The sequence below is a fragment of the Amblyomma mixtum genome, chromosome 1 (assembly GCF_055824585.1).
Source record: "Amblyomma mixtum isolate Tamu chromosome 1, ASM5582458v1, whole genome shotgun sequence".
Classification (NCBI taxonomy): domain Eukaryota; kingdom Metazoa; phylum Arthropoda; class Arachnida; order Ixodida; family Ixodidae; genus Amblyomma; species Amblyomma mixtum.
This window is the reverse complement of record NC_143012.1, coordinates 25,729,672-25,755,583: the sequence shown is the minus strand read 5'-3', so window position 1 is coordinate 25,755,583 and position 25,912 is coordinate 25,729,672. Positions and strand designations below refer to the sequence as shown.

Below are 25,912 nucleotides of genomic sequence, written 5' to 3'. Positions count from 1 at the left end.
GATTTTCTTGACTTGACTGTTTGCGTAGAAGGTTTGCGACTTGTTCGTGTATAGGTCTCGGTGTGATTTAATGCTCCGCCAGCATGCCCTAGTAGCGGTCGTGGGCGTGTTCCAGTTCTCTGGCAGGCGCCAATGAATAAATGACTCAGTCATTCATTCAATTACGCCAATTAATCAATTGCTTGCTTTGCTGGTCGCACAAGGCTTAAGCCGTTCTAATAAATTCCTCTCCGGGTTTCTTGCTCTTCAACCGGTTGCGTACCTCGCTAAACGCGCCCTTGTTGGCGCCTCTTCCCCTTTCCCCCTCCCCGCTTTTCCCGAGGCATCTGTTGCCGCTGAAAAAAAAAAAAAGACAGTATATGCGGTAGTCCACCGAGCGGGGTGCTTCCTTTCTTCCTTTCTTTCTTCTCTATGTCCTCCCGTATTGCTCTCTCTATCCGCGCGGTCCTCGCAGGGACGGGACGACGGTCTTGCTTGCGTCGTGCATGGCATATCTCTTTTTGTTTCGCCTCGTGCCATTGCCCGTATGCGCGCGTAGTAAATAACCTAGGTTCCCCCCCTTAATTTCCATTCGCGCCGTCTCCGCCTTTCTCTCTTCTTTCATGTTTCTTTCTTTCTTCGTCGCTCGCTCCGTTCGCCCTGTTTCTCACCCTCTCCGGTTCCGGATGGGCTGCTCGGAAGGCACCGCGCGGGCAGGCAGGCATGGCAGCAAGCAAAACGTGCGTATGTGTGCGCGTGGTAAGGAGGGCTTCTGCTGCTGCTTTGAACCTTTTAATCTCTCTAGCACCGACGATCGCCCGAGTGGTGGCGGGAGGAGTACGTTGTGGAGAGAGAGAGAGAGAGAGAAGGGAGAGGGGAGGTCGGCTGAGGAAGGGTCGCGACCTCGCCAGGCCGACCGAGAGCTGTCGGAGGGGGGGACAACATGGCGGCGGCGGGGACGGACGTGTGGGTGTCGCGCGCGGGTGCGCCGGGGCTTTTAGCCTGCCTTCTTTGAGCGCGTGCTGTTCGTTTGCCGTGACGGCGCCGGGTTGTGTTCCGTCTTCTCTGGGCTAGTTAGGTGCAGGACGCGTTCGAAGCGGAGACTCTGCTCTGTGCGCGGGGGGTCTCGGAGGCACCCGGAGTCTATGGGTGCCTCCGAGATCGGTTGCGTAAGGGAGGGATGAAAGCGTTTCGGGGTCTCGGGAGTTACCCCCGTCGGCTCAATGAGTCCAAGAACGATTGCTCCGGACAGAGCGGAGGGGCTGCATGTACTTTAATTATAATTAGTAGTTAATGCGGTTCTGCGTGCGAACGGCGAAGGACTCGCGATAAGGCATCCGGTAGCGGAGGCCCCCTAGTTACTCCCGACAGCCTGCGGTTCTTTAACTGAAGTCTTGGTTTACGGTGGGAGATGGACGTAATTGGTGCTGTCTCTGACACCAAGGGCTTCCTCATTCATTCGTGGGCTAGGAACGGCACAGGGGTATTAAACGGCGAAAAAGTAAGAAAGAAGGAAAATAGACGGATAAGGTTGGGCAGGATGTTGAGCCCTCGTTTTTGCCATTGCCTTCCTGTTGTGTGGGATTTCGCGGGGACAGCTCCGTGGAGCGGATGCTGTCCGGGGCCCTGTGCGGTTGCTGGTTATCGCGATCATTTCTTTACATGCCTAAGAGCAGGAAAAAAATAAGTTTTGTCGGTGCTTTAACGGCGCTGGTTTTTTCGTTTGGAAAACGGGCTTTTTTTTCTCTTGTAGGCGTCGTCGCTCTGGTGCGTTCGCTGTTTTACAGAGTCAGTGAGGAGTCCAACTCGCGTCACTCCTTGGAAAAGCCGTGGCTACAAAATTTGATTAAAGAAACGGCGCAGTAACTGTCTCAAATCTGTGTTTGGACCGCCGCGGCGGTCGCATTCCGATGAAGGCGAAACTCTTGACCCTGTAAACCAACCCTATAAACCAACCCTATAAACCAACCCCAAACCGAACCAGTCTTCTGTGTGGACACTCCAACCGCTCCGTGAGGGAAGGGAGGAAGGTGGGAGTGAAAGAGAGGGAATTTTGATCACCTGGAGTTCCTTATCGTGCTTCGACATCGCAAAGCACACGGCCGTCTTACGCATTTCGTCTCCGTCGATGCGCGGCCGCCACGGCCGTGATTCAGCCCCCTTTGGCATCCGAGCGCACTAACCACTCAGCCACCGCGGCGGGTTAGGACTCGTAGCGCCCCCGACCGGACACTGTACACCGTACAGGGTAAGCTTCCCGGTGACGTTTCAAGCGCGATTATGTACCTTTCTCAGGGGCAGTGCGACAGCTGGCACGATATGGGGGCGTGCATCACACTCTTTTCGGGGAGCAGCTCCAGGTGTTCTGTTGGCTGACGTACTGAGCGACCTGTTCATTTGTTCACCTTTGACTATGCAACTGTAAGTATACAATGTCCGCGAGGAACTGCGTTGTGCACACACGACAGAGCTCTTGCATCTCCTGCGTATCGAGTTGAATTATCTCCTTTATACCCTCGCTTCGTCCCGTGCGCACTTTCATTTCGCTTGTTTTTTTGCTAATCTCGCGCTGTTGTCGCACTTTTTTTAATTAGGATGTTTGTTAGGATATGTTGGAAACCTCCGAAGCCGACCACCCCATTTGTAGTTATGTAGTCGAGAAGGAGAACTTTACTTGAAGGTCCATATATAGAATTTGGTATTAGTTGTGTATGCAGTAGAAAATCCCCATTTCTAGTACAGTTCCCTTTTCTAGTTTGTAATTAGGGAGAACTTTATTTGGAGGGCTAGATGTTGGGTTTGGTATAAGATGTGTATGCAAGTATAAAAACCCCATCTCTAGTTTGCAATACAGAAGAACTTTACTTGAACGGAGATAGTACAGCACAGCAATGGGTCATCCCGGCAGTAAAGAAGGAGGAAGTAAAGAAAGCCTTAGGAGCAATGCAGAAGGAAAAAACAGCTGGTGAGGATCAGATAACAGCAGATTTGTTGAAGGATGGAGGAGAGATTGGGCTCGAAAAACTAGCCACACTGTATACGCAATGCCTTGTGACCTCGAGCGTACCTAGAGCTTGGAAAAACGCTAACATTATATAGGTTTGGTATAAGATGTGTAACAAGTGTAAAATTCCTTTCTCTAGTTGTGTAATTGAGATGGAGAACTTGAACGACATTATATAGGGTTTGGAGTAAGATGTGTACCAGGCATAAAATCCCCATCTCTAGTTATGTAATCGAGAAGAACTTTACTTGAAAGGTCATGTCTAGGGATTGGTATGAGTTGTGTAACAAGTGTAAAATGCGATGTAAGCTCATATTTTCTCGTTACGGTTGTCTCGCTAAGCCTGTGTAGTGAAAGGAAGAAGCCTTGCCAGGAGAACCAACGGTCCTACGCTGCGGTGCATTGACATCAGGAATAGAATCGAGAGCGATCGAATTTCGAATTGCTACTCGAAATAGGTGTGAATTTCCGGACAGTACTGGCCAGGCTTAGACATATGTTAAGAAAGAAAGAAGGAAAAGGTACAACTACTGATCTCGGAGTCACTCGTCGCCACCCCGCTTCAAAGGGGGACACTCTTACCATCTATCCATACGTGCTGCACGGAACTGGCGGGGCTCCGGTGCGTTCCGTCGCCCGTGCTGCCGCTGCGGCTGGGCGCGTTCCTCGCGTACGTGGGATAGCCTGCCGGCGGGGAAACACCGGCGAGAGAGAGGGTGAGGGGTTATGTATGCAGTTCGTTGGTCCCGAGGACGGAGAGCTCGCGGGAATCCAGCTGCGTCGGGTGGCAGCAATCGGCGATATGCGCGCGCTCTACACTGTTGTTGCGCGGTTCTTTTGAACCGCACGCATTCTCTTCATGCCCTTTGTTTAGTACTCGCAACTTTCAAATATTGCCTCTTTTAGCACTGATGAGTTGGGCTCGTGTCGCTTTCAACAGAGGCAACCCCTTCCATAAATTCGCCCCGGTTTGTTGTGGTAGAGCTTAAAGATTCTAAGCATGGAAATTTGAACTGTGTATATGAAGGGGTCACCAAGTTGAGCTGTCTCAGCATGTTAAGGGCTGATGAAGTTGACCGACGATCAGAACGAATCTGTAAGAAATGCACGCACGCGCTGAAGTGTGACAACGGTCCCATACTGTCGAATCACACGCGAAGACCGCTGGAGCTGTAAAGAGCCGTATGCATGATGCTTAACGCTTGAAATTGAGCCTTTTGTTTTCTGCGAAGGGAACAAACCTTACCGAATGCGTTAGCGGAAATGTGTGACATATATGAAGGCTTCTTTCAGTATACCAACAATTTCAGTCGGCCGTGCCAACGCCGACCGGCGGAGTGCATTTCCTCCCACTTTCGGCAACTAGCCAATGGCATATTAGTGTGTAGTGAGTAGATAAGATGCTGTTCAGGCTGTATGCCATTTTACCGAGTGGGTCTGCGAGTACTCGTTGAAGTGCAGAGCTTGGGATCGCTCAGTCTGACAAGCCATCCGCGCTGCACTCTGCACCGCGACGCCTTTTCAACACAACTTGTATACAGTGCAGTGCATCTTCATCGTACCAACCTTCAAGGATTGTTCATCCTCAACCGTTGGCTCGTTTGCAGCGAAACTGTTCGCGGAGCTCTCATATTGCTGTGACTTTTGTCTCGTAGCAAGTCTGTCCACGGTGCTTACCTGGTTTGGCCGCTCGTGATGCAAGCTATTCGCTATAACGAGGATTAATTTAGTTATCCGCACCACCTTTCGCCCGCGGCTGGCCGGCGAACAGTTGTCAGGCGCGCCCGCTTGCCAAAGTATGTCGTGGGAGTTTTAAGTCTGCTGCATGGGCTCGCTTTGCGAACGGCGGGAACATATATATTCTAAAGAAGCGCTGCTGACCGAAGAAATTTCGAAGTGGAGGTATCCGTGCGCTTCTAATTCTGCGTACTGCAGCTTTCGCTGATGACCGGTACCGAATGAAGCTTAGAATAAGGTGAACTTCGTTATAACGAAGTTGGCAATTTCGTTATATCCGTAGCTTCGTTACAGCCCGCGTTTTCAGAGCTTCCAACGGGAATGCTCATTCCTTCGTTGTATCCATTGTTTCGTTATAAACCGTTTCTATATGACGAGGTTCGACTGTACATTTAAATTGTTTTGATTCGATAGATGGTCGACACACGAGCGCCCGAGGAGGCCTGCAAACAAACGACGCCCTACGCGGGAACAACGCCCTCTCTACAACGCTGCGCGAGAGGACCTTGGTTTGGTTCTCCGTGTGCCCTTCACGCGCTCTAGTCTCTCCCCCTCGACAGCGTCTCCTCCTCTTTGTGCCCCTCGTCTTCGCTTCTTGTCTTTCACCTTCCTTCTCTCAGTAGTTAGCGTGGCCCCGCTGCACCATTTTGTGCCTGCCTCGGCGCCATTGGAGAGAGGCGCAAGAGTTCGTTCCCATAGAGGGGGAACGGGGGGGGGGGGGGGGAGGGGGGGCTGCAGTCGCCGTGTCAGGGACGTTTGTTGAAAACGCGGAGAGCGCGGGAGAAGGATTAGGAGAGGGCGCGGGGGATACGTCGGTGAGCGGGCGGGCTGGCTGGGTGGCCTTATCGTCTATCAGTAGTCTCTCTCCCCCCCCCCCCCCCCCGTTCTCCCCCCAATTTCTCTTTGGCTGTTGTCAGCCCCGCCCTTCGCTTGGCATCGATAAACGTCGGTGCCATGTATGCGCGAAGTTAAGGGGACACTGAAATTTACAATTGATCGGTATCGATTTAGTGCCACGTTCTAGTGACAGAGACAAAGCTGCTGCGTATGCGCAGAAGGTGGCCTGTGTAATCCGATATATGTCGGCACTGTAGTCAAGTACAAGTCAAGATGCTTTTCCCCGTCAGAGGACCCCCTTCAAGCCAGTGGCGTCGGCCGATTCTCATGAGCCTGCTAGCGAGATAATGCAGATCTCCCTGCATTGTCACGCCACTCCCTGAATTGTCCCGCTACTCGCGCTAGCAGGTTCATGAGAATGGGTCGACGCTATTAGCTGGAAGGGGGTCCTTCGACAGGGAAAAAGCCGCTTTTTCCTTTACTTGTATCCGACATGTCCGCAATGCTAGAACTCCGTCAATAAGGCAAACCCGTGGTTCTGTGAAAACAAGTGTGGTGCTACTGGTTTAACAGACAATTTGAAAGGAAGGATTTGTTTGAAGGCATTGGTTGTACCTTGCAAACGCTGCACGCTCAAGGGAGTTCAATGAGCGGCGAGATGAGCGGAAACGATTATGTAACAAATTTTTTTTCCAAGTGGTTAAATCGGCGTTTTTACGGCTATTCTGTCCCCGCTGTTATATCTTCTCGATTGCCTCCTTCACTGTCTCGCAAGCTGTTCTTCGTGGAGCTTAAAGTTTCTGTTTCGTTGGCTTAGCCGCGGCGGTCGTAGTAGTTTGATTACTGGCGCGTATCGCTCGTAAATTTCGCCTGTACGCGAATGGAGCTCACTTCTGAGAAAGTTATCTTTTTTTTTTTTTAATTCCTCGCCACGTCGACTTGGCCTTCCTCGTATGCGGAGTGGAGAAAGGGTGTCGTGTAGCGTCTTTTTTTTTTTTTTTTAAACAAGGCCACTCATTAACGCTCGCCAACTCCCGCGGCGACAAACTAGTACGAGCTGATCGGCGGTGCCGATATGCCAGTTATAAATAGTGAGTGGAGGTCAGCGCCCCAGCTCAAGGAGAGCTGGTTAACCTAAGCAGCTGCGAAACTCTCCGCGCAGACCCTTCCACAACAAACGCGGGAGGCCGACCCGAGTCGTTCTTGGACCGCTCACCAAATGTCGCGCCATCTGCCGGCGCTCTGATTAACTGTTCTGAAGTGAAGCTCTGAAGAAGCTGCTTCCGACAGCGCTCTGATGAAGCTGCTCAAACGTGCGTGCGTGCGCGTGTGTGTGCGTGCGTGCGCGCGCACGTTAGCTGAGGTAACTTTCTGCAGCATTGCCGTAGAGGGTATACAGTTTCCTCACGAGCTCGTGAGCTAGTCAGTCGTATAGTATCCGTATTCTGGACGATACGGGGCCTAGGAAGCTCCTGTCTCGCGCCTGTTTTTTCTGCAATCAAGAAAGCACAGGTATTTGTCCCTAAAGCGGGAAGGCTGGACTAGTTGGTTTGCCATTATTAAGGAGCAGCGGACTAGGAAAAACGCAGGCAGAAAGAAGGGGACAAGCGCTTGTTCCGTTCATCCTGAGTTTTTCGTGTTGCGATGCTCCTTAATTATAGAATTGCACCTGGCAGTATGTGTTTGGCGAGTTTGACTTTCCTAAAATATACAATCGAACCCCCTTATAACTGTTTACAACGAAACAATGGGATATAACTAAGGAATGCTGGCTCCCCTTGGGAGCTCGATGAACACGGGCTACAACGAAACTACGGCTATAACGAAGTAGTAATCGCTGGGCCTCCTCCAACTTCGTTATAACGAGTTCCAACTGTACAATGTCACGGTTATATTTCTTCGAAAGACCGGACCACGTGCAGTCGTGCGCGTTTCTTTTTTAATTTGAACTGCGCCGTGCAAGTGAATGACAGAAAGAAAAGGACGAACTAAACAGTGGGAACCAGACAGTTCTCGCGTTGCAAGCGAAGCGATCGTGAGAACGAGCGCGTCCCGAGCTTTGCCAGCGACGACTCTGTCGTGCTGTGTGTTGCGGCGGCGGCGGGAAAATCGAGACCACCATTCGGCGGCCGGAGGGATCGCTTTCAGCGGCTGTCACGAGGGAATCTGTTTGCTCTTTCAGTCCCGGCGGGATAATTTTTTGTTGTTGGTTCGTCTGGCGACGTATATCTTTTTATTCGTTTCAAAAGCCTCAGTCTGTATGTCTGGAATGCAAAAAAAAAAAAAAAAAATGCGCATAATAGGAACACCCACCTGGATTTACTTGCTCCAACCGGCGGCAATTGCCTGTCGGTGCGGGTTTTCCCGCAAATGAACCGCGCCGGACTGTTTCATGAACGCGAAGCTCTTCCGCGTTTTTTTTAGAGTTTAATTTACGGGGTATGCGTGCGGTAATTGCTATCACTGTCTAGTTGGGTTGTGTCCTTTTTGTTTAATAACTCCGCGTCTTTTTTCCTTTTTTTAAGCCTGTATATGCCTGCGCTGCTGGTGCATTTCTTTAAAGCACTTCACAACGAATCGTTGCGAAGCTGTCCGTGGAACGTATACGGGTCGCGGGCTTTTTGGTCGACACATTGAATGAATGTAGAATTTCAGGCTGAAGACCAAATAGGCCGCACCTGGTCTTCAGAGAGGTGGTGGTGCCGGTACTGGTGGTAGTAGTTTTTAGTAGCATTTGTAATAGCTATTGGTAGTGGTATTAGTAGTTAGCTGTAGTAGCAGTCACAGAAGTCCATAAGAACCGACATAAGAACGGTGTCTCCTGCCTTGGTTCCGTGACAGTATATTGATCATGTCTGTTGGCAAATTTTGAAAACAGTTTGTACAGTCAAGGTCACTTATAACGGCCGCAGTTATAACGAACACTCGCTTATTACGAAGGAGGGTGGAGCTACAGTCAAATTATGTATTAAGGCTGTGGGGGTGCGTCTCGGATAAAACGAACCGTGGCCGCACCATTTGGCTATATAACGAACTGGGAAATAAACTCGCCTCCGCTGTCAAAAAACGTGCGGGGTCCGAAGGGCGTCTCCAGCTCCCGTGATCGCCTCCCCCCCCCCCCCCCTCTCCCTGGAATGAAGTGCCGACCTTACGAAGAACAATTAACAATTATTGCTAATCCCGGCCAAGCGCGCCCCAACAGGCTAAAAGGTCAATCGGTGTGTTCGTGTGTGCCGGCTGGGAAAAACGTATAAACTGTAAGCAGAAGCGTGGTAAGCGCACGGCATTAGATGCAACGTTGAAGAGAAAGCTCTGCACACAGCCGGGGATGAACCAGTGACAGGGACTTGAGACGTTTGAATACCGGTCGAGGTAGGCCCTGTGCAATTGAAACTCCGCCTTTTGCGCATGCGCGGTGTGAAGGCAGCGCACAGACGTTAGACGCACATGCGAAGCGGTTGCTTCGTCTCTGAAACCTTACAACTTTGTATAAAGTAACGAAGGCGAGAATGCCGACCTACCTACCCTAACCAGTCAGTAGCAACGTGACCGCAGTGGAGAGCTTAGAAGGCGGCTTGATAAAATTTGTCACGAAAAAACTAATGCGATTCAACGGTACTTTTTAAAGAAATAAATAAACGCCACATTTTATTTGAGCGTTATTTTTTCGTAATAGCGCAAGTCTGTTTACTACGAAATTCGGGTACAACGAACGCAATTCATTGGCCGAGCAGGTTCGTTATAAGTGGGCTCTACCACACCGCATGTTTCTGTACATTTAGATCTTTGTATTCCTTTCTTTCACGGAGTCTTCTTTTTATTTGTTTTTGTGGTTGAGCGTACCTTCATGTATTTCTCCCTTCCCCTTCTACCACCCCCCCCCCACACACACACTTTTCACGGCGATGTTGAGGTGTCCACTAAGAGTGGCGCTCTTCCAACGTATTTTTCGGATTTCACTCGACCGCAAGTCTTCAGTCGCGCGTTTGCAGTCGGCTGGCTCCGGCGTCGGCCTGTATTCGATTTTTCTTCGCGGTCTCAAGCTCGTGCACGATCATCCATGTTCCGCCCGGCCTGTTCTCTTTTCCGCTGAACTTGTGAGGCGTCTCTTGGAAGTAATGTGACGCGTGAGCCGAAGCTTGTCCTTTTGTTTTCAGCGCGCGTGACTGATTCTATTCTTTTTTGTGCCGCGTCTTTCACCACATGCATTTCCCGAGGCTTCGTATACCGCTTGCCGGGCTCCCTCAGTACGCTGTCGACTCCACGGCTGCGTTGGCGAGAGTGTCGAACGGCTGCTATGCTGGTACCGCACTAGCGCGTACGACGTGCGAGTCATGCGGTGACACCTGTTCGTGGGACACTGTGTGCGGTGTAAACTGTGTCGTAGTGGGGTCGTAACAGGAAACAGCCGCGTTCGCATGGCTCCCTGGCGAGGCTGAGCCGTTTGCGGAACACGTGTGGCCGCGGAATGGCGCTCTGCACAGTCCGACGTCGTCATAGTCATCACTTGTCACGTGAATCAGGTGGGCTTTCCAATGGGCGCACTTGGGGGAGGAGGAAGGAGTACCGGGTGCGATGCAGCTGTCGCTATCAGTTCTGCGCCCCGGATCATGACGGGATTGCATGGTATTTTTTTGATATATATACTGTGGTTCAGATGACATGTGCCCGCGATAAGGGTTGGCCATAGCTCGATGTACAGATAATGCGTCCGGAGTGGGGACCACGCGTAGAGCCCTACGAGGGAAGGGTCAGTGAAGTGGAAAAAAAAATTGTGATGGAAACCAAGAAAAGCGAAGTGATAGTTGAGTTGCCAGCCAGCAGCAGGCTGTGAATGATTAGGGGGTCGCGCGAAACGACAGCACTGTTTTGATGAGCAATAATACGTCATCGTCATCAGCCTAACTACGTCCATTACAGGGCCACGAGCTCCCCCACTGACCTCCCGTTAACCCAGTCGTGCGCCAGGTGCGACTGCCCTATCTTGGCAAACTTCCGAATTCCATCCGCCCCCTGCAGCTGCGTCTGCCTTCTCTGCATTTCATATCATAAGTTGTTTGCAGCGCTGTGAAGCCTGCGGCGATCTGAGCCAGTCAGAACGCCTTGTGCCGCAAAACGTGTTCCTCCATTCCTCTCACCCCAGCGACTGGTGGCTCCATCCATGGGAAGGAAAGAGCACCAGTTTTCAGCTGCTGCGCGCGGGAGTCTCGGCCGACTCGAAGGACGCCATGTTTACGTATGGCGGCACACAAGCCTAGGCCGTGCTATGTTCTATGTTCGTGCTAACTTTCTCTGCTGATTTGAGCAGTGTATGAAACGCTCGCTGTACGTTCAGAACACCACCCCGAACTACCTTTTCGAATAACTACAATAATTTTTAGGAAAAAGAATCACAACACTGCTGCTCAGATATTCGAAGGACTATTCGTAGTCTTCCGTGGCCGTGATTGGACGAGAGAGCTCTACCTTTACAGTGCTGCAAGCTTACAAAGAACATATTCCATTTCATCCAGCGTTGATTTTAGCTGAACATGCACCTGTTAGTATGCTTGATGTTTTTAGCTTTTTAAGGGAAGCCGGTATTCTTCAAAAACTGTAATGTTCTGACCCTGTGCTTCTCTACTTAGAACGATACACATCAGCCACTTTCTCAGTCCTGAGAAGGAGGCTGAGGTTTTTATCTGAGTTGTTGGGAGCCTCGAGATCCTTGGCAAGCCAAGGATCCACGGAGGTTAACCAACTTTTAAAAGCTTCTGCAAACGGCCATTTCGAAAATCTTTGTCTTTTATCAACTAGGTAGTAGAAATAACTATTAGGCCTTTTACACCACCGTTTTTATACACTTTGTTTTCAAACTTTGCTAAACCAATTTTGATAAACCTTGTTCTTGGCGCATGATAGCCTTAGCCCCTTATGCGCCATTAAACCCAACACAACAGTGCTGCAAGCAACTTGTGAGTAAAGTATAGGGATCCACTCTGTTACCCGAAGCCTGAGGGAGCGAGTATACAAAGGAGGTTGTAAAAAAAAAAAAACTGCTTTATAATCTAAAATCTTTTTTTTTTTTTTGCTTCTGTCGTGGCGTCCGCGTCAAATGCGAATAGTGTGTGTGTGCGGGGAAGTAACCGTGGGAAAACAACCGCGGAGCTGGGGAACGTGATAGGAGCGCGCCCGTACCTTTCTCGTAGAGCGTCCTGTTCTTTCCGCCGTCAGTAAATCTCGCGTGTCAGTGATACTGCGGGCCGACGGCGGCAGCCTTTTTGTCTTATCTTTTTGTGCGTGCGTGCGTCCGCGTGCGTACGCACGCCTCTCGGCATCAGGTTGTTCTCTCTTGTGACGTCCGCAGTGTTCGTGTGTACGGCGGCTGCGGAACGATGAACGCTGCGTCGGTTCGGTTTTTTTTTTTTGTTTCTTGTAGCGGCTGTGGGGGCGCGTTAGGAGGAAGGGGATATTCATTCGCTGAGTTTAGACGGAGGTGGCGTTATCCTTACAATGCAGTGTCAGCATTTTAATCTCGCGCATAGCTCGTTATTTAGCTGACCGCGATACCAACCTGTCTGATTTCCGGTCACATCGAGCGGACTTCATGGATACGTTCTAGGTTTGGTTTGGTTTATTGGGGTTTAACGTCCCAAAGCAACTCAGGCTATGAGGGACGCCGTAGTGGAGGGCTCCGGAAATTTCGACCACCTGGGGTTCTTTAACGTGCACTGACATCGCACACGGGCCTCTAGAATCGAAATTCGGCCGCCGCGGCCGGGATCGAACCCGCGTCTTTCGGGTCAGCAGCCGAGCGCCGTAACCACTCAGCCACCGCGGCGGGGCATATACGGTCTAGGGTCGTAGTCCTTTTTAGTATAGGGTAACGACACTACTGATTCGATTGTACGCGGGTGATTGCATTCTGTGCCCAGAAATAACTCGTGATAGTTACCAAAATGGCACGAACACTAGCCTAACTAGCATTGCAGAAAGGGGGAATGCAAGGAAGTAACACTACCAGGCCGGAAGTGACGTCACTTCCGCCAGGGGTATCAACAGCTTTTAATGCTATCGCATTGGCACCAAATAATGTAATTAGGTGTCCCTGTTTTTTTTTTTTTATCGTACTTCCTTATCTATGTCACACTGGGAGTATAGCGATTGGTCGACTGTCGGGTACGTTTTGAAACGAGGTCGGTATATGCTGTATAGGGGCCTTATTGAGCGCTATGCCCCGGCCCGTTTATTTGGCTGCCTGCCCATGGGCCTCCCTTTGATCGTTGGCGTCGAAATTGGCATTGCTTCATCTACCTTATCTCTCGGCGCAATCACTCCCGTCCCAGTATTTTACGGCTGCTGATAAGCGAACTGAGGAACTGCTGAGCGCGCTGTGAAAGCCCTTGGTTTCTATGTATACTGGGTCGCTCGGAGATCACATATCGCACGTGTGCGCAGATATAAATGGTGTTATCGGCACTGTTTAATTTATTTTATTCCTTTCTTATTTAATCGAGGCGTCTGGCTTCCTCGTTAGCTTGACATGCAGCTTTGCGGTTGCTGCATTCGAGTGCTCTAACGGAGTTCGCTGTTCCATGATTTGCCGGGAACCGTGTCAGAAAAAGAAACTAGAGAGGGTTTCGTTAATTAATTCTGGTTAAGTAGGCATGTTGTCCCACAGCGATACATAAGGGCTATGAGGGAATCCTTAGTTGAGGGTTCCGGATTAATCTGTAGACCGCCTGAGGTTTTTTAACGTGCGCTGATACCGCTGGTATCGAACCCGCGACCTTGGAATGAGTGAGTGAAAATTTTTTATTCTTCCCGTGAAGCTGGCAGTCCAGGGCCCCAGTGGCCTTTGCCGTCTTCCGAGCTCTGCGATTAGCTTGAGCTGTTCTTCAAGCTTCTAGCATGAAGGACAGCGCAGCCTCCCACTGCTCCGGTGTTGGTCTGTTGTTTATTGGCGCTGCCTGTCTTTTTAAGGCGAAAACCTTTAATGCCTCATGCTGTCGTTAGCAATCCGTGTCTGCGTCCGTGTCTGCGTCCGTGTCTGCGTCCGTGTCGGCAGCCGTGTCGGCAGCCGTGTCGACAGATGTGTCCGCGTTTTGACGGGTGTCCACCGAGATATGTCAGACAGTTACTGCGTAATTTCCTTTCCTCAAATACAATTTTCATTTTCTTCATTACGGCCCCTCTTTCTTCTTTCACTGCCACTTCCTCCCTTCCTGTGCGGTGCGGTTAAGGTGTCCACCGAGATGACTGAGAATTACCGCGCCATTTCCTTTCCTCAAAAAGCGTTGCACCAGGAAACGCTTTCGCCTTGCAGCACTTTAGAGAGCCAAAGTGCCCCCTGAATTTTTTTTTTTTACAGGCCCATGTAAAGTGGTAGAGCGTTGTGCGTTCCCCGCTTAGCGGGCATTTGTTCTCATATGTTGCCAGATAGATTTTGCTGAGTAGACTGCAGATTGGGGTATGCAATATTCTGCAGTTGTCTCCAGGCAACCGACTACTCTCTACTAAGGTCTTTGTGGGGAGGGGTAGGTCCTTCGAGGGCTCTTCGGTGTACTCGTATCTTCTAGTCACTGTGTCCCGCGCCCTGTCGTTGAGCGCCTCCTGGTTGGCGTATGGTCGGGTGTTGGCGTTGCCGAACTGAACAAAGAGTCGCGGAACAAAGTACTGAACAAAGAGAACTGTTGAACAATGGTTCGCGGTTTCGGTACCTTTCACTGAGGCCATAGTTTGTTGGAAGAGGCGAGTTCGCGTACGCGACCTCGGTGCGCGTTAAAAATCCCCGGTGGTGTCGGAAATGATGCGGAGTGCCACATACTACACGGAGTTTACACATCTTATTACGTAAGCAACACTTCAGCTTTGGCGCGTAAAAGTCCGTGTCGCTTCGCAATTTGCAAGTTGTAATCAGACCGTCGCTTAGTTGACTCTCGTCTAGTTCCTTTCAGATAACGATTGTGTCGTCGTCTTTCATTTTACCGACGTGCCGTTCCGTGGGAGTGCTTTTCGACTCGCGCACGCCAGATGGCGTTCGGATGAGCGCTCGCTCAGTGACGTTGGCAAAGTGACAAGCGAGATGGAGATTGGCAGCGGCTCGGTGTTGTTGCCGCTACATGGAATGCAATATCGAATAGCTCAGGCTTCCGCACGGCGGGCTAGGCTGCAGAACCGAAAATAGAAATTAACGCGCGAATGCTCTGCGCGCAGATGATGTGTTTAGTTTTTCTTTCTGGCGTTTTTTTTTTTCCGCCGCAGGCTTTGTTTGGGAAACCCGACTGGAATGGCTCTTTGACGAGTCGCGTGCTGGGATCCCTTCGCCTCTGACGTAGAGTCGGATGCTGTAGTGACGCAGTTTCTGTCATTTGAGGGCAGCTGACCTTTATTCCTGCCGATTTTCCTCCTTCGTTCCTGCCTTTTGCCTCCTCTTTCTTTCTTTCTTTTTCTTTCTTCCTTTCTCTCTCTCTCTCTTCCTTTCTTTAATATATTTTGCTGAGTTTCGCCGCGCCGAGTTTCTCAATATGAATCTCATGTAGGCACCTCTCAGCTTCCAGTATAATATGGAAGGAAGTCTGTTGAGTCATTAACGAATTTCAACGGAATTTCTGTTATTCTGGTTCTGTGTTCCTCGTTCTACAAAAAACAAAGAAAAGCAGCAGAGGTGAAAAAACCCTTGCAGGAACGCCAGTAACCCCCCCCCCCCTCTCCCCCGGGAAAAAAATATATAGCGAAAGAATGAAATACATGCAGGGACACGGTCCTTATTCTAACTGCACAGTTCGCTTTGGGAAACATATTAAGCTTCCTCGCACCGCTCTCCGACTGCAGTGCTAATCTTGCGCACTTTTCAGTTAATTGTATTCAAATGTGTTTGCACGAAACGAGGCTTAGATGCACGTGCTAGCTAGATCAACTTTTTTTGGGGCGTTTCTCTTTTTCGAAACGCGATTAACATGACCTAGCGTAGTTCCGCGTGGATTTCGCGTCCCTGCGCACTACGCCATATTGGAAGTTTATTTCCGAGGCAGTTCCGTCGTGCACGCTAAAGCTGATACACGTACATTGGACGAGAGCAATTAGCAGCCGGCGCAACGAAAAAAAGATTTTTCAAAATGCAATTCGTTGACGTGTACGGCGTTTGCTGGGCTGCCCGTCTCCGCCTTCCGAGAAAAATAAAAAGGAAAATAGAGGATAGCAGTTTAACGTTAACGTTGTTTGCTAACTGAAAAACCGTTGCTGAGGGGCGGCATTTTCTGCGGGGCACGCGCGGAGAATTCTCCAGCTCCCCCAGGTGGCCTATCGAGCTCTACAGATCGGTTGATCCGCACCCCCTTGTTAGCTCGCTTACAGAAAGGCTCGGTGCCATTTTTTTTTCTTTTGCTCCTTACGACGAGAAAGGTCACGCCTGCATGCACGTCGTCTGTTTTAAGAGCTACGCGTCGTCTGCTAGTAGCCTTTGTTCCGCGCGGCCAGGAATGCGTCGTCTGCGCTTCGCCTGTTTCGTTTTCCTACCTTTTGATTGGCGCGTCACGTGGGTCGGGCTATTTTTGTGACGCGGCTGCGCCTGCGAGCAGCTTGCGAGTGCTGCGTGCTGTACCCCTCTCTTTCTCCCATTCCCCCTTTCCACCGCCTTTGTCGTTGTCGTCGTCAGCACCTGTCAACCGCTGCCGGTGTTAGCGGGGTAGTTGCATATATACCTCCGCAAAGCCGTCGCTCCCTGCAGCAGTTCCGGGTTTTCCCCGCGCCCGAGCTACGGGCCTCGTCGGCGTGCTATGCTGAAACGTATACCGCTTATGCTGCGGCATTTGAGAGCAAGTGTCATTTCGTTTTGGTCGGGAAGCAAAAAGATGTCGGAATGGTTTCTCGGACGTCATGTGAAATCAATCCATCTTGCACGTGCCTGTGTTCCCCTAGCAGCAGTTGCGAAACTCGTCACACACATTGTACGTGTCGAATTCCGTCCGGCGCGCCGACTTTTGATTACTGTGGCGCCACCTGCAATAATGGAGTGAAACTGTGCCGGCCTCCAAGAAAGTTACGGGGCCGCCGTCTATAGTTGATGCGACGGTTTCTAGGCGGCGCATTCGTCTGCTAGCTACTTTACCAGCCCCTATTTGCCACTAGACATTAGATGCGAGAGATGCGTTGATTTCGAAGAAGTGTGACACGTCGTCTAACCTTGGTTTTAGAGCACAGTAGCCACAGATTCCAATTATTTCTTGAAGGATTGGTTGTTATCGCCATACCTTTCGCCGTTATCGTGCCACTTTGTGCTCAGGGTTTTCTCGCGCAAAATTAACGGTCAGTTAACTATTTCTCGGAGATAAGGTGCTGTTTCATAAATTGCTAAGCACCGTGAGTAATCCGAACCGCCTACTTGTAGTTCCGCTGAAAGTGAGAAAAGGTGAAAGGCCGGCCTGAGGCACGCTTTTTTTTATATTTAAATACAAAAGGATGCCGCGCACAGCTCCATTTAAGCGGGCTTTTCTCCAAGAACCGCAGCGGTGGCGGTCTAATGGCGCCGTGTACCTAGCGATGATGCAACAGGTGCAAGCATAGGCGTTCACGGGTCTCTCCATAAGAGGGAGGCGAAAGTTCATGGTAGCGCCCGTTCATGTGTTCTGGGTAGCAGGGAACACTATGATGCATTTGCGCCTCTCTTCCCCAATGGGGAACAAGAGGAGCTTGTAACTATGGGTACAAGCTTTCCCTAGGACTGGTGCTGGGCTCGTCTAGGGGGAAATGATTGGAGGATGGGCCTTTGACCCCACTTTGATTGGCAAAAACACCTGGTGCCATGGCGCTCTTCAGCTAGAGCTACCCCTGTTCCATTAAAATTCACCAGCACCATAATCAACGGTGTCTACAAGACAGAGTCCGGACTCATCCCCGTGACTCATCGTGCGCTATCCTTTTAACCGTTCAGAAGGCTGTGAAATGTACACCGGCGACTGCTGCATGGGGTTTTGTTCGTGGTAAAATCTCATAGCGAGGGGTTTCTTCTGTTGGCGCCTGTTTTGCAGCCAAAGGCGCCTTTATTGACGATGAATTTGGGACAGAGGGCAGCCAGGGAATTAGCTGGATTCATTCCATTAAAACGCATGACCATATAGTTCTGCCACGCAGAAAATTTGTCGTTCAGGAATTATGGTGTCTTCCTTCCCTCTTCCCCTTTCCTTTATTCGCCTCTGACTTCATGTCAGTGCAGCAACTTGGTGTTAGCCTCCCTTGCAGTTAGTTGATCTTACAGGAGCCCACCGCGCGATGGAACAGGGACAGTGGCCCAACTCCAAGCTTGAATTAGATAACCAGTCGCGCGACGTCTACAATACTTCATCGATGGGGACAACCACCCGCCTGTGTTGCCCCTGCGTAAGTGGCTGCCCTGTTCCCGTTGATCTGGACAGTTCGCGCGTGTGTGCCCCTTCCCAGCCTTGTTCGCATCACCAAGAAAATGGCGACGGCTCCAAGCCGTGTTGTGCCGCGGCCGTCCCGCTTGGTTTCTCTTTCTGCGCCTTCATCTTCTTACAACGGCCGCATCTTAACGGTGAGGGCTCCGGAGAGGGCACCGATGAGTCATCCTCTTTTCTCCACCGCCAAGCCGCAGGTGTCCTCCAGGACCCCACCCCTAGGTCATCAGAAGGGGCCCAGGAGGAGGCGGGGCAGTTGTAGGACGGGCCGCGTTTCTGAGAAAAGCTCAGCTGCTCCCCCCACTGCCTCCCTGTTTTCCTCAAATCTCGTCGGGTCCCCGGGGCCTCCGCGGAGCGCGTGACCCCTCCCCCCCTTTTTTTCCGCTGGGCACTGTCCTTGTTCTTTCGCTTTCTTTCATCCTGCCTTCTTTTCCACTGTCTCTTTCACGCTCTTTCTTGCTTTCCCTCCCCATACCTTTTATTCCCGGAACTTCCTCCCCCCCTTCCCCTTATCTGGCCTGTTTCGGCCGTTGTTGCCATCTCCGCACGATCCCCTGTGTGGACGGGCCGCGTCGTACGCCCTAACCTTCAACTCACTGCGGCTACTTTGCGGCCTCCTTTCCCCGTTGTTTCTCTTTCGTGCCCTCTTCTGTGCTAGCGGTGCATCCCTTCTCTCCTTTTCCTCCTTTCCGAAAAGCGTGGAAAAGTGGCCTTCGTCGGATGGAGACAAATCTCTCCCCGGACCCCCCTCGTCCCCCAGCGGGAGGTCGCCGACGAGAGCATCTCGGCGCGAACAGCCGCGCTGAATCGCCAGCGTTGTGGGGGCGAGGGGCCGGCGGAGAGCGGTTTCCAAGGTGTCCACCCTCTCTCACACGCTACGGATAGGAGGACCGTGAAAGAGCAGCGACAACGCTGTTGACTGGGCTTTGTGGATGCGCTTGCCTTGTTTGACAGCGCGTAGCTGGTCCCTCGAACAAAGGACTCTAGCTTGGACGCCCTCCGGGCCGTTTCTTCGCCCCGGGCCGTCGGCTCTCCGGCGGCAAGCGTTGTGGCGGCGCCGCCGCCGTGTGCTCGCCTCCCTCTCACCGCTGAGACGTGTTTTGGCGCGAATACGAGTAGCGTCGTTCTGTCCGACGGCAGTGAGGCGGCGACGAGCGCTGTACCTTCTTTGTTGTGAGACGAAAAGTGCGGCGGCTACGACTCCGGGTATCGACGACGATAGTGCGCGCCCCTGTGCCGTGATGCTATGGCGTGTTTGAAGTGCAAGAGGAACTTCGACCTGCGCAGAACCGGAAACAGGTCAGCTTCTTGTGATTCCTGTTCCAAATCCTCCATCTGAGAGTAGCGTCCCGATGTGCAACCGTTGGTGCCCGCGTCATGTTCCGATTGTTCAGACGCCTCGGTATGTGCATGTTACTTCAACCCAGTTTTCCTAACCACCGTTTTCTCCCCATCCTTTCCCCTGGGGGAGACCATGGGAGTCCTCCCGGACCCACTCCCCAGGCTGTGATAGGTTTCTAGTTTCATCCCTTGTTCATCAGTTTTCACCTTCGGACCTACTAAACCGTTGTTGCCCTTACTTGGTTCATCACATTTGCACTACAGTTGGTTGAGGTCTGTTGTATGTGAATGGGGTAGGCAGAGTCCATAGTAGTCCGGAAGGGGGGGGGGGGGCTGCCCCCCCCTCCCCTTCCCCCTCTAATTTCCGATATTTTTTATGCACTACTAGAAAACAACTACACAGCTTGATTAGCACGCTTAGGTGATATTAACTTTCCGGATTTTGCTTACTGAGTTCAATTTTTTGTTCATGAATGAATTCCAATGTTATCCAGGCCTAGCACTAATTTGCTGTTTCTAATTTTTGTTTCCTGTGCGTAGTTTAGACCACAAATAGTTCCTTTTTGGTGCTAACCTACCGCCCATCGGGTGCCCCCCCCCCCCGCCCCCCCTCCGAAAAAATTTCTGCGGACGTCCTTGGCAGAGTCTCTTTTATTTTTGGTTCCTTTTCATTAGCTTCACTGTACTGTATACCATTGGATATCATGCATTGTTCTGTCACTCTTCAGCAGTAGAAAATGGCATGCACTGGCTTCTTTTTCCTCTCATTTTTCCTCGGACACACTTGGTGCATTCTTCTGAGGTGTCCACTTAGAAGTCACAGTTATTGCGCCATATCTTTTCTTTCTTCTTTCACTCTCTCCTTCATCCTTTAATTCCCTCAGGATATGTCCACCGAGTACGAAATAGTTTACTGCACCTTTCTTTTCCTCGTAACATTTAATTTTTTTCAAGCAGTAGATAACAAGGTGATTGAGTTCAGACTGTGTGAGCATCTCGACTTGAGTATAATAGTTGTTTCATTCCTTGTTGTTTTTGTTTCCCATTTTTGCTATTTGGCTCATTCGGAGGGCACTGCGCTTGCCTTGATGATGGTTATCACAAAAAAAAAAAACTGAGGAGGAGCCTGTTAGAGTCGGTTCATTACGCTCATTACATGTAGGTGGCACCAGCAGTGAAATGCATAGCGTGTGCTGGGCTGCACCTCATGCAAAGTTGTGGCAAAATCTGAGCATATCCTGTGGCCATTTTCTCTAAACTAGAAGTGGCAGTCATGAATAATACTTGCATTTGCTGGGAGCATGAACTTCACACAACAATTGGAAAACTGCCCCGCCGCGGTGGCTAAGTGGTTACGGCGCTTGGCTGCTGGCCCGAAAGACGCGGGTTCGATCCCGGCCGCGGCGGCTGAATTTCTTGAAGGCGAAATTCTAGAGGCCCGTGTGCTGTGCGATGTCAGTGCACGTTAAAGAACCCCAGGTGGTCGAAATTTCCGGAGCCCTTCACTACGGCGTCTCTCATAGCCTGAGTCGCTTTGGGACGTTAAACCCCAATAAACAAACAAACAAACAAACAAACAATTGGAAAACTGCAGTGTCTTCTACTTTCTGACCGTTGTGTTAGGATACTTGCATTTGCTGGGAGCATGAACTTCACACAACAATTGGAAAACTGCAGTGTCTTCTACTTTCTGACTGTTGTGTTAGGTTAACTGCTAGCTGCTGTTGGGAGGTTAAAGGAGATTAAAACGCATGTTAAGAAGATTAAAACACATGCGGCTGACTTTTGGAGCAGCAGAAATATGCTCAGCACCGCCAAGTAAACAGTGAAACAAAATCCTCCCCCCCATCGGGGAAGACCCATATTTCGCATTTTTTGTGGTCTTGATTCAGTCAGGGCAGTTGTGTTGGTTTCACTTTGTATTCCTCAGCCAAAGCCAGCAAAGTACACCAACATCAAGTAACATATTTGGGCTTGGGGCTTCCTCTTTCTTTTTTCGGATGCACGCTCATCAACTACTGAAGGTGCTTAGCCTTGTGTAAACCAGTGCCAGGATGCTCTCGCCCCCTTATTTGCTGCGTCTGCTAGAAACTGCAACGTTGACGAGAGCCGCGGAGGACAGCGTACATGCTCGGCAGAGAAAAAAAGAAAAATAATGCGTTTGCAGCAGCAGCGGCGGCTCTGGAAGCCGAGTTGCTGCGCACGTAACGCGTAGCGCGCATGATGGATGGCACTTCCGTTCCCCTGACACGCTGCACCTGGCGGCAGGCTGTCTGCCGAGCGTGCAGCCGCGTTCAGATAGGCGCTCGTTGCTTGGAAGCACATGTGCCCGGCTTGCATCTGTGCGGCCTTCGCTGCTAAATAAAAAATAGAAAAGAAAACGAAAATAGAATGGGTGGCACGGGCCACGCGCATATTTGCTGTTGCTTATTGTTGTAAAACAGCGTAATGTCATCTTGTTCACGTGAGAGTGGAGAGTGCGGAATGTGTGCTGCCGAGCCCGTCATAATGAGAAGTTCACTCGCTACAGGGGTGGGATTTAGAGAGCGTGCATACTTTCCTTTGTGTGTAGTAGAACAACCTAGCTTTTGCTGGCAGGGACCATCCTTGAGCTCGTTCGAGCACTTGGCATCTGTTTTGCTGTAGTCTGTGACTGTGTTAGTGGGTAGTTTGTGTTCTTAGGTTCACCGCTGAGCATCTGACTGCTACGCCTCAGGTACCATTTGAAAACTTTGGTATATTTGGTTGCTTTGTTACGGCAACTTGCATGATAAGAGGTCAGGAAGGGATAGCTGCGTAGAGTGAGAGAGTGGCATTGTGTTAACTGTGTAGTGCTTCCTGAGGAGTGTTATAGGGCAGTACAGTTACCTTCCACACGTACTGAAAAACTGCTGAACTGTGCCTTTGACATAGTCACAGAAAGGGAGGCAAAGGGATGTCTGTTTTCTTCATGTGTAGCATAATAACCAGTTTTCATTTCAGTTCTTTCCTGCATCATCAAACTTTGGACACATCACACAGAATGAAGTTTCCACTAAGCCACACGTGTCTGCCTCTTTGGTGATGTGTGGCTTTGAGTCAGGGCACCTTTTTACTTAACTGTATTTGTGCTTGTTGCTTTGACTCCATTTAAGGTTTGCATCTGGAATGAGTTGGGAATTGATGCTTGCTAGAGATGGGTGGCATTTCAAGTGTGCATGCATTTTGACTATCCTGGTCGCGCTGCGATCAAGGCACATTCTCCATCGTTCCGTGTGAATCACGCTGCCTGCTGTTTCTGTCCATTTGGCAATGCTTGCGAGAAACGCTGAACTGTCTTCGGGGAGAGCAGTTGCAGAGAAATACTGCTGGCTGAGGCAGCGGGGCGCTGCTTAAGTCGAGAGCCCCCCCGGTAGGACTTAAGGACCTGCGTTGCACATCTTGCCCGATGAGTGATGGGGTTGTCTTTCTGTCTTGCAAGCTGTGTTGAGCTGTTTGAGATGGTTGTATGCATTGTCAGTTTGCACGCATGAGAGATTAGCTTTAGTTAGCAGTTGGGATGGGGGGAGGGGATGATGTGTTTGTTGCAAAAGTGGCTAGTTGTGACCTTAACTGCTCTAATGGAAGGTCGCTTCAGACATTTTTGCTGCACTGCAGATTCGTAGAGGGCTTGTCACTAGTAGGCATTTGACATTACGTGTAAACAACCTGATTGATGACGAAGACTCGATTCTAACAAAGGGCACATGTGAGACAGATGTGCACAGCAGTAGAATGACAGGAATTGTTGAAGTCTTCGGTGCCTCTTCGTGTCTCTTTAGTTTCGGAAATGTCTGTGAGAAGAAAAAAAAGTAGCATTATTAAGACGTAGCTGGCGAAAAGACGAGAGGCATGATTCAGCACTGATTAGTCGGGCGAAATTGTCGATCTAAACTGTTCTGATGCCAGATTCAAGTTGGCCTGAGTCAGTTATTTACTACGTTCTTGTGACAGAGGACTGCTTTCACTGAGCAAAATGTTCTTTAAGCTAGATGAGACCAAGAAATAAAGTTCAGGCATCACCACCGCACACCGTTTTCGCAAACTAGCTGAGGGCTCGCCAAGTGCGTTTTTTTCTATGTGCAGGTCTCTGAGGCTGAACTACAGAACTCAAGGTCATCATTAATGTCACAAGATTGAATTACAGAGAGTCTAATGTACTCAATGTACTTCGAAGTACTGTCCTGTGCGACCGATTTCCCTAATTTAAATCAGATTAAACATCCCGGCTCTCGCCTTTCAGGCAGTCGCGTGGTGGCTTCGCTTTTGCTTTTATTTTGTTTTTTAGGTTTTCATGAATAAATAGATCCAGTCAGAGACAACATAGCTGCAAATGAGGCCCACGGAAATAAAAATACGTGTGGACTCTGCTTTCGCCGATCACTGCGTATCACTCTGCCTATGGCTGAGTGGCAAGCCGACACAGGAGTGGCTGAAACCCACTCCATGCATTGGTTGACTCCTTCTACCATCAGTGGTGAGTTCAATAAAAGGCGGGAGCCGGGACATTTAATCTGATTTAAATTAGGGAAATTGGCCGCACAGGACAATAATTCAAAGTTTCTAAGGATGCTCGGGACGTGTAGATCGAGTTCCCGAGATCAAAAAGCCATGTTCAGATTCCTCTTTAGTGCACCTTAAATCGCGGAAAAGGTCGGTATTTCATTTGTCGAAAAAAATATTCACCAAAAAAAAAAAACTTTTGTTCTGAAATAAAAACAGAAAAAGTCAGCCGAATTTTCAGAAAATAAAAACTGATTAGTCCAACCCCTAGTTATAAGGAACTTCCAGTTGTGAAATCAAAATGAAAAATCCAGGAAATAAATTTGGAGAGTGTTAGTCCAGTATTTCACCAGTTTATCCTGTAGTGCATCTAACAAATCACTCTTTTTTTTTTTAGCTGGTAACAAAAAGTTGAATCTTTTCGTTGCATACATGCATTGCATGAACATGTACAAGTGTAATGTATCTCTGCTAATAAGCATATACTGGAGATCATATATTAGCATACAAACTTGTATGCATATCCACTTGCGTGTTCTGGACAAAGCATTAGACTGCTGTTCATTGCATCACCAAAAACGTAATAGGACGATCTGCAATAGTACGCCATGTACATTTGTGCTACTTTTGGAATGCTCCGGAAGGGGTCAACCCTCTGCATCAAAAATTCCTGCCGTGTTTCAGACTGACTGTCATTGTTTCAGCGAATGCTGATGCAGGTTAATATGTTTTTTCATATGGCCCATGCGGTGTGTGCTTATTTCCAAGAGATTCATTTCCAGAGTCATTTGTAAAGTATCAATACTATGCTCTTGGATCCCTTATTAAAGTTCTTATCACGTGGCCGTTGCAAACGGGCATTTGTGGACAAAGGCAATGTAAATGACCAAGAGATAACTAAGAGGCATGGTGTGTTTTCTCTGCCATGACCGCTGGGTCAAAACGCACTTTGTGTGTTTTTATTCAGTTGCTATTGACACATTCCTTCAATACTGCTATTGCACCCCTGTGCTGGAGGCACGTGTGCATATTGTGCAATGACCGAAGAGGGAATAAATTGGCCGAGTTTATGTTTTACTATTGAAGTGATAAAAGTACATGGCATTATTTAGTAAGTTACTATGTGGAAGAAAAACTGCATTAAAAGCATGAACGGCAAGGCTGGCTTTTAATGCCAGCTTTTGCTGAAGTTAGCCAGGAAAGAAAAAATGTAAGCTTTTAATTTTAATAGAGCTGTTACATGATACAGGTGTTCCTTTTTTATTCAAACTCGAAGCGGACCAAAAGTTTTTAGAAATATATGGTGTTTAAGTTGGAGGTAAATTACCGGGAGATTTTTTTAATACACTTAACATTGGCGAGACCAGAGGACTGATCAAATGTTTAGGGGAATCCCCCAAGGTGCAGTAGATTTCTAATAAGGGAGTAATTACTCATTGACGTCCACCCGAGCGCAGCCATACGGCTACAAAGCCATACAGTTTCGCCGTAATCAGGCGAAACGAAATGTGTCATGTCCCTATGTCAAATTCACTTTGAGCAGTTTCTGTAGCTTCCTGTTAATCTCCAGCAACACCCTTTCTGTTGTAAAGTTGTCGAAGTAAATGACCAGGACAGAGCTTTGGAGCACAAAGAACGGCTTGAAATTCCGAATGCACGACAGTGAACTTGCTACGAGCAAGTGTAAACAGGCCTAAAAAATTTCTGAGAAGTGGTTAACATATTACTTGACAGGTAACGGCTGCACTGCTTACATTGTGTGTGTGGGTGTTTTCGGAGAATAGCAGTGGGGAGAGAGTGTGCTGTGCAACAGAGAAGAAGGAGGGTGGGAGGAGGAAGATTTTGTCTATCCAAACACTGACAGCTTCCCAGAAGCGACGGATCAAAACAGCAGTGCTGTGATCGAGTATGCCTAATAAAGTGAGGGTGCTTATTTAGGCAGGTTCACTTTCCAGCATGACATGCCCGCCTCCTCTGATTGGCTAGCACCTTTCTCAACGTGCATCAGCGTAGGAGGAGCACAAAGTTCCGTTCCTGTGAGGTAAACTAAACTAAAAAGCCCTCAGCAATTAATGCTGCTTTATCGTCTGCAGGAGCT

At 49.6% G+C, this 25,912-nt stretch overlaps 1 protein-coding gene across 2 annotated transcripts in view; it reads left to right on the top strand.

Moving 5' to 3' along the window:
• LOC149365792 (mitogen-activated protein kinase kinase kinase 1-like) overlaps positions 1-25,912 on the top strand; it is an 89,843-nt gene that overhangs the window by 28,150 nt on the left and 35,781 nt on the right. Inside the window, exon 1 of one of the 2 annotated variants that reach the window (XM_089546238.1) lies at positions 18,393-19,251. The exons of the other annotated variant lie outside the window; for it this stretch is intronic. Coding sequence (XP_089402364.1) covers positions 19,199-19,251 — 53 coding nt within the window. The 5' untranslated portion in view covers positions 18,393-19,198. Of the gene's footprint in view, positions 1-18,392; positions 19,252-25,912 lie in introns of those variants that run through there. 2 annotated transcript variants of the gene reach the window in all.